The sequence below is a fragment of the Microtus ochrogaster genome, chromosome 8 (assembly GCF_000317375.1).
Source record: "Microtus ochrogaster isolate Prairie Vole_2 chromosome 8, MicOch1.0, whole genome shotgun sequence".
Lineage (NCBI taxonomy): Eukaryota > Metazoa > Chordata > Mammalia > Rodentia > Cricetidae > Microtus > Microtus ochrogaster.
Window position 1 is genome coordinate 42,073,933 of NC_022015.1, and position 8,275 is coordinate 42,082,207.

The 8,275-nt window shown below is 46.9% G+C and overlaps 2 protein-coding genes across 2 annotated transcripts in view; both read right to left on the bottom strand.

The window, feature by feature from the left end:
• The window catches only part of Mark2 (microtubule affinity regulating kinase 2), a 107,268-nt gene extending 101,357 nt beyond the window's left edge, over positions 1-5,911 (bottom strand). The window contains exon 1 of the mRNA XM_013347886.2: positions 5,843-5,911. The gene's annotated coding sequence lies outside the window, so the exon portion shown is untranslated. The remainder of the gene's footprint in view (positions 1-5,842) is intronic.
• The window catches only part of Spindoc (spindlin interactor and repressor of chromatin binding), an 18,297-nt gene extending 11,995 nt beyond the window's left edge, over positions 1-6,302 (bottom strand). Inside the window, exon 1 of the mRNA XM_005351876.3 lies at positions 5,843-6,302. Within this exon, the coding sequence (XP_005351933.1) occupies positions 5,843-5,972 (130 nt within the window). The 5' untranslated portion in view covers positions 5,973-6,302. The remainder of the gene's footprint in view (positions 1-5,842) is intronic.
• Between the last annotated feature and the right edge of the window lie 1,973 nt (positions 6,303-8,275).

An 8,275-nucleotide genomic window follows, 5' to 3' on the forward strand; every position in this document is an offset into this window, starting at 1 on the left:
GGTTAAGAGCATTGCCTGCTCTTCCAAAGGTCCTGAGTTCAATTCCCAGCAACCACATGGTGGCTCACAACCATCTGAAATGAGGTCTGGTGCCCTCTTCTAGACTGCAGGCATATACACAGACAGAATATTGTATACATAATAAATATTTAAAAAAAAAAGAAATAAACATTGGTGTTTTTCCTGCAGGAATGCCTGCATGTGAGAATCAGATCCCTTAGAACAGGTGTTACAGTTGTGAGCTGCCATGTGGATACTAGGAATTGAACCCAGGTCCTTTGGAAGAGTAGCTAGTGCTCTTAACTACTGAGCCATCTCTTCAGCCCCTCCCTGAAAATTGTGACAACAGACATAAGCCTATAAAAACTATAAAACATGTAATTTTACCTGCTCAAATATAAAACAAAATATCATCTTAGACTAACCTGTGTACAACACACAGTCTATACTCGTATTAATGCAAAAATGTATGTTACCTTTAAAAGGTTATGTATTTTTCAGTACAAGACCAGACACCAATGAAAATAGATGGCTTAGGTGATACAGTACCTCAAAATGCCTCTTTTACAGACTCAACATCCTATATCCAAGACAGCTTCAAAGCTGCTGGCTGAGATAGTCCAGTCTCTCAAACTACTCCAGCTAAGATCAAACAATTATACCAACTTTGTCAAGGTTCCTCCAAAGACAACAATGCCCACAGAAGTCTAGAGAATGATGCCCACATTCCCAAAATAATATGAATGTTTGTTATTATTTAAGGGGGTTGGTTACAAATTTTATTGGTTATAGTATTAAAAAAAAAGGTTAAACAAAGGAATTAAATTCAAAGATATCTTCCTAAGGGAAAAAAGAGGAATATGATATAGGAAGGATGGGAAAAGGGCAGATTACTGAATCTAAATAAGAAAACAAACCCTATTTATCTCAAAATATTTTTAGATTTTGGTTTAGTTATGTTTAATAACTTAAAGCTTTTCATGACAGTGAGACACATCTGCTTCTGACAGCACCAATCTACTTCAGAGAAGATAATGGGCATTGGAAAAAAAAAAAGAAAACACTATTATGGAGTCTGTTTTTATTATGGCAAAGCTAGCCATATGGGCCAAGAAACTGCCCATGCCTCAATTGCTGACAGTATACTGTCCAAACTGGACCAGCAAGACCCAAAAGAAAGCAAAGTTTTGCTAAGACATTGTATAAAGTCCCTCAAATTTCCCTACCTCACAGGAATCGTCTGTCAGTTTTGGAAGGCTTATAGGCCAGAGCTGGATACCCCAATGTTACAGAAGAACCTAGGGTAACTGGGCAGGTAGCCAGATGTCCTGTTGTTAGGTAACATTTCACCCCTCTGGGGTCTCTGACAGAGTTGATGACTAGACAGTCATAGTTAAAGTATTCCATAAGTTATAATAAAATGTAAATTAGGTATAAAACTTGAGTCACAAAGATAAGATAAATAATAGAGTTTTTTCTCTAAATTTGGCAAAAACAAATGGGCTGGATATTGTAAGTGTAATTCTTATTGTTTTGTTAGTTTTACTATGTCAAGGTTAAAACCTTTTTAATAAGACAAAAAAGGAACATGCTGTGGAATAATCCTTCTGTACACTGTGAATATGTATTATTCTCACTGGTTAATAAAGAACTGACTGGCTAGTAATCAGGCAGGAAGGATAGGCAGGACAACCAAACTAAGGATACTGGGATGAAGAAGGATGGAGTCAGAGGAGTAGTGACCACACAGAGAGAGAAGCTTGCTGCTTAAGCGCTGCACACACACACACACACCCCTTAGACAAAAGGAAGCCTGTCTGGGCCATGGAAGGACCAAACTATCTGCCAGGTGTTGCAGTTGTGTGTGTGTATGTATGGGTGGGGAATAGTTATTTATTAAGGGGTAAACTCACAAATCAGAATCCTCCGCTTGATTGGTTGAACCACGCGATCCAAAGGAACGGCTGGCGGCAAAAGAGCAAGGGAAAGGAGAACAAAAGGAAGCACCACGTATACAGTATGAGGCCAAGCCCCAGTAGGCCGGTAATTACAAGCTGTAATACTTCCTACGGCATCTTCTTCTTGGTAGCACCAGGATCAACCACAGTAATATATATTCTTTTTTGAGGGTGAGGATGCTAAATTTGGTCATTTTATTGTTACTAAAAGAACTGGCATACAGGGAACTGCTACCCTGTTTATTTCTCTATAGGTTGAGGACTCGCTCAGCATCAGCCTGGTACTATTCTGCCAAGTGCCTGTGATCCCTGGGTACTGTAACTGTCTCTGTTTTAACTGGATTCCTTCATTTACCTGGGGCTTTAGGAAGAGGTAACATCTAGAATAGTCTAGGTCCCAGAACTTTTCTCCCATGTGACAGGACACCCTAGTTTCAACTGGCCTTCTTCCCCCCATTCTCCTAAACCAGGTCTTTGTGATGGTCACCAACCCAAACAGCAATTCTTTTACTCAATCGCCTTCCATCTTGACTTTTATCACTCACAGGCATTTAGGGCACTGCTTGTCCTCCTTTAGTCTCTTACTTAACTTGCCTGTTCCTACTCACATCATTCTGGAAACTATTTTCTCAACCTCCTTCAGAAGCTGCAACCTACCAGGTGACTATGCCACTCACCCCTGCTTTTTTCCCTCCAGAGCACAGCACAGCATAGCACCAGCCCTTGATAGATTTCTCTTTATGTCTACACCTCAAGAAAAACAGTACGAGGTATCAAAGAAAAGGGACTGGCTGCCTCAGCCCTTTTGACCCCATTTGGCCTCCTCCTCTGGGTGATTCTCACCCATTGCCTGCTGACAACTCCTGTATTTTATTTTGGCATTATTGGAGACTTACTGTAGGATTGCATACTTGTACTTGTTATTTAGCAAATGTGCTACCAACGAGCTCTATATTCTATATCCAGCTTTTTTTTTTTTTTTTTTACTTTTTGAGACAAGTCCAGGATGTTCAAGTATTTGTGATCCTCCTGCCTGCATCAGCCTCTTGAGTAGCTCAGATTACAAGCTTGATTATCTAACCTGGCAACTCATATTTATACCCATGGGATAAGAATTCTAGGTGTAGATATCCAAATGCTTAGTTAATCACTCTGCTGGAGACTGTAAGAGACACTGTGAATGTAACCATATTCAAAGACCTATCCTAATCTTCCAACAAGTCTACACCTCAGCCCTGTCTGTCTCAGTAAACTTTCAGAGAACAAAATTGTGGGTGGTTTGAATGAGAATGGCCCAAAAGACTCATGTATAAGAATGCTTGATCCAGTTAGTGGAACAGTCTGGGAAGGATCAGGAGGTGTGGCATTCCTTGTTAGAGGGGCTGGGTCACTGGGGGTGGGGCTTCAAATACTCTATGCATTCCCAGTTAGCACATTATGCTCTTTCTCTCAGGGTCTCCCAGGTAAGCTCCTATGTACTCTCTCTGCCTTGTGCTTGTGGATCAGGTATAAGCTCTCAGCTACTGCCCCAGCACCGTGCTTTCCTGCCTGCATGGATTCTAAGCTCCTAATTGAGTTCCCCCCACCAGCTTTTCTGTGTAACCTGGCTATCCTGGAACTCACTCTATAGATCAGGCTAGCCTTGAATTCATTCAGAGATCTGCCAGTCTATCGTCTGCCTCCCAAGCGCTGGGTATATGCCAACAAGTCCCACAAACAAGTTGTCTTGTGTTATCACAAAAGAAAAGTCACTAAGACAAAAACAAACCAAACTAAACTCCCTTTTCTTTATAAAAACACTTTCACTATAGCTCTAGTTGGCCTGCAACTCACTAGGTAGACTAGGTGTTATTCTTTCTTGTCTGCGGGGGTTAGAGAGTGGAGACGTTATGTGAGACACACGGCGGTGCGGGGTTAGGAAGGAGACACAGACACGCGGAGGTCCCACGTGGGTGCACTTTAATGGGGAGGGGTAACAACAGGTAAGGGACAGGTGTGAAGAGGAAAGGGAGGGAGAGAGCGGCTTGAGGCGACCCTCGCTTTTAAAGGGGAACGCAAGGGCGTCTGGGAGAAATGTATCCGTAGTCCAGGGGAATGCTGGGAGCTGTAGTTTCCAAAAGGAACAACACTAGGATGACCTGAAACTCGGTGGTTGGCCTGCTTCTGCCTCCTGAGTGATAGAATTAAAGGGGTGCAGCACCACGCTGAGCCCAAACAACAAAACTTTAAACTCATCTACTTTCTTTCTTCCTTCTGTTCTTTTATTGTAACTGTTATTTTTATTTTCAAGACCGGGTTTCTCTCTGTAGCAATACGATTAAAGGTGTGTATCACCACCCAGCTCCGTTTGTTCTGTTTTGAAGAGACACTTTTCCTAACCACTTGACAGGAACAAAATTCTTACTATACCCCCACTTTTCTATTCCATTTTCGTGTTCCCTAAAAAAACTGATTGCTGGGCCAGGGAGATGGCTGGACTGGTAAAAGCTCTTGCTTCCAGACCCTTATGAGCCAAATTCAATCCCACATGGTGGAAGAATTGACTCTCAAAAGTTGTCCTGACCTCTTCATGCATGCTGTGACACACAAACCAAGTAAAAAAAGGACTCATTGCCAGCTAACACACTGTAGTTCAATTTTCCTGTTGGCTGCCACCGGGATGTATTTTCTAGATCAGGGTTTCACTGACCCTGCTCACCACTGTGACGTTTCCCCCAACCCCCACCCCACCTGAAACAACGCTTGGCATATAGTTGCCCAATAAATAAATACAGTTGAATGAATGAACCTCTGTAGATGTCTATTTCCTTCTAACATGATGAGGCCACCCTGGCAGGGACGTTGAGTGGATTAACTGCGCGCCTGTGACAATAGCAGAGCCAGCACTCTACAGACCAGCACAAGCAGAAAATAACCTGCAACCTGCGTGATGCAAACATTGAGAGGAATGTACCCTTTATTTCTCGAATTTTCTAATCCTCCCTTCTTGAAAAGGGAGGGGCGCAGAAATCCTCAAGAAGCAGGACTACGGACTTAGTTCTCAATTTCTTTTGGACACTGTCTTACTCAAGGGAAACAGGCATTCCACCATGAGAAAATATTTGCAATTTCATGACTGCATTTAAACTCCAACAATGACTGATAGCCTTGCACAAAGGTAGTCCTTTGTTTTCTCCTTTGGACCAAAGGAGCAGGGGAAGAGAAATGGAGAAGGGGAGGGGTGAGCGAGTTATTTCCAATTGTCCCTCAAATACCTCCTTTGGTGACTAATCTCCATGTAGATGGCTTAGTACTACCCCCCAAGCAAGTCCCGCTTTTCTCAAACTGGGTGCTGCTTGCAGTTCCACTCAACGACGGGGTTCTGGAACTGACACCTGTGGCTGCTGCGAGAGAAGGCCTGGGGATGGGGTCGGGCGGGCTTTACTAGGCAGGGCTTTTAAAATGCTCCTCTCGGGAGTTTAGCAGTCGCGCTAGCCTTCGCCCCCGTTATCGCTTCGGCGAACAGCCTGGGGCCTAGAGGCCTGGTCGCCCCTCGGCCTAGGACGCAGTCAGGGCGAAACCGGGAGACGGCGGCGGCGCACAAACTACGGTCCTGGGAATCCGGCCTCTAAGCTGGGCCCGAGAGGGCACAAGGAACCGGAAGACCCGAAGCGCTCGTTTGGAGTGGATGGAAGCCTCCAGACCCTGAGCGGGGGAGGGGAGCGGAGGGAGGGGGCTCCGAGAGGCCTGGGATTCCAACCCCCGGTGGGGGAGGAGCGAGGGCGCGCGCCCGCCGTGGACCCCACCGGGAAGGGCCCGGACCGCGCCTGGGGACCAGGGAATAGGAACCGGTGGCCGAGCCCCTTGTCGCCATGCGGAAGTGAGGTTCACTCCCCACCCCTTACCTCGGAGCATCGGCTCGGGCCGCGGGATCACTGCAACCACCACGGCCTCCTCGTCGTCCTCTCCTTCCTCACACTTGAGCGTCACCTCGAAGCAGTCGAGCGCCGCGGCTCCTTCTGCTCTGAGGGCCATGGTGAGGCGGAGAAGGGCGACCCGATAGCGGAGGACGGGCGCGCAGGCCTTGGCGCGCCGCCAGTGGCGGCGGCCTCCAGCCCCGGACCACGCAGGGCCTGCGGACCGTCTAGTTCACCCGCCCGCCGCCCACCCGGCCGCCCGGCCAGCCACGGCCTTCAGCTCGTCACGACCCCGGGCGGGGAGGGCTCGATCCGGGGCCCCCGACCCCGCCGCTCCCTTTTATGGAGGCTCATTGTCAGCGTCCGTCCGGCAGCCCCGCCTCCTGGCCCAGATGGCCAATCACGCGAGGTCCCGCCCCTAGCTCCGCCCCAGGCACGCGCCGGCCAGAACCGGGACGGCGCGCGGACTTGCTGGGTGCTCCTGGTCGCCGAGAGGCCTGGAGTCGCCCTCGGGAGGGGTGTCCGCAGTTGTGGGGACCCAGCAGGAGAGCCCCACCTGCCGCTGACGAAGAGGACGCTGCGGGGCGGCTCGGGCATCTCGCTGGATGGCTTTCCCTCGACTAGCCGCTTGGAAGGCATCCCAACGAAAAAAGAGCGGCAGGGGTGTTGGAAGGACCTCTGCTCAGAATCCTGCAGACAGCATCTCTTCTAATTTCCTTTGCGCCTTGTTTCTTTTTACTAGTTTATACGCTCGCGGGGTGAGGGGAGGGAATCATTTTGGATCCTCCTAAACAAAGATTCTAGGTGATGAAGAGGACTGGAGTGGCGTGTGGGCATGTGTAAACCCCCTTCCAGTGGAAATCATTTCCGCGTTTTAAAAAACGTGAGTCCAGTGAGTGTGGCCTTTTCCCAGGACACAGAAAATCCCTTGGGAACCTCCAAGACCGGGATGCGGTTGCCATGGCACTGCTGCCTGGCATTCGTGCTCTGAGTGGAGGCTGTTACAATGAATGCTTACTCGGCTACGGAACAGCCCATCATCCTCCTCCCCAGCTCTCACCAACACCCCCCCACCACCACCACCACTAGATTTCAGCTGAAAAACAGTAAAAATGTCTGGCTCTAAAAACTCCGATTTAAAACTAAAATCAGCCTAGAAACAGTAATCCGGGATGATCTAGAAGTCTAGGAAACAGGAGAAGTAAGTGTTTTCTTTCAATATTTTTTTGTGTGTGTTCCTTGGGCATGCCCGGCACTTCACCACTGTATCACCAGCCTTCATTTTGTTGAGATAATGAGTCGCTTCGTCAGCCTGGCCTGGAGCTTCTGTAACCCTAGTTACCTTGGAACTGTTCCCCTTCCCTCAGTTTCCCTATTGTTAGGATCAAAGTGTCCTGGCAGGGTGGTGGTGGTATACACCTTTAATCCCAGCACCCCCGAGACAGAGACGGGTGGATCTCTGGAGTTGGAAGGCCAGCCTGGTCTACAGAGTGAGCTCCAGAACAGCCAGAAGTCTCAAAAGACAAAACAAGAAACTTAGTGAAGTCTAAGACTGCATAGAGATCCTGTCTCAAAAAACAAAGCAAAGGCTGAAGAATGGCGCAGTGGTTAAAAACATTGGCTCTTCAATTCCCAAGAACCACATGGTGGCTCACAACCATCTATGATGGGATCCTATTCCCTCAATGCAGATAGAGCACTAATATATGGTTTTTTTTTTCTGTCTTTTTTTTTTTTTTTTTTTTGAGACAGGGTTTCTCTGTAACCCTGGCTGTCTTGGAACTCACTTTGCAGACCAGGTTGGTCTTGAATTCTGAAATCTGCCTGCCTCTGCTTCCCAAGTACTGGAACTAATTTTTGTTACAATACTGCCTGACCCTTAATGTTACAAGTTTTAAACTAACCTTTTATTTGCTTTTAAGTTTACTGATTTTTAAGATGTTTAAACCACACACCCAATGGCCTTACATATCCTGAGATAAATTTACATTTCAACAGAAACTTGAAAGATTCATTTCATTTCTTTTTCCCTCCCTTTGCTCCCTTTAGCCCATCCCAGCTATCCTCCCATGAGTCCCTCCTATGGTTCGCAATTTGATAGCCTCTTTTTCTTATTATTGTTACATACATATAGATGTATGTGTATGCACAAATGCACACACATAAACACATATATACATAAACACAACCAGCTGGGTCTGCTTTGTTGCTGATGTGTATATGGTTTCAAGGCTGACCACTTTGATAGCAGCTTCGGTTACATGAGCTCCTACCTCAAGAAATTTCTAAAAAATGAGATGGGTGTAGTGGTGCAGGCTTTTAATCCCAGCACTCAGGAGGCAGAGGCAAGTGAATCTCTGTGAGTTTGAGCTTTGATCAGCCTAGTCTACATAGTGAGTTCCAGGATAGCCAGGGCTACAT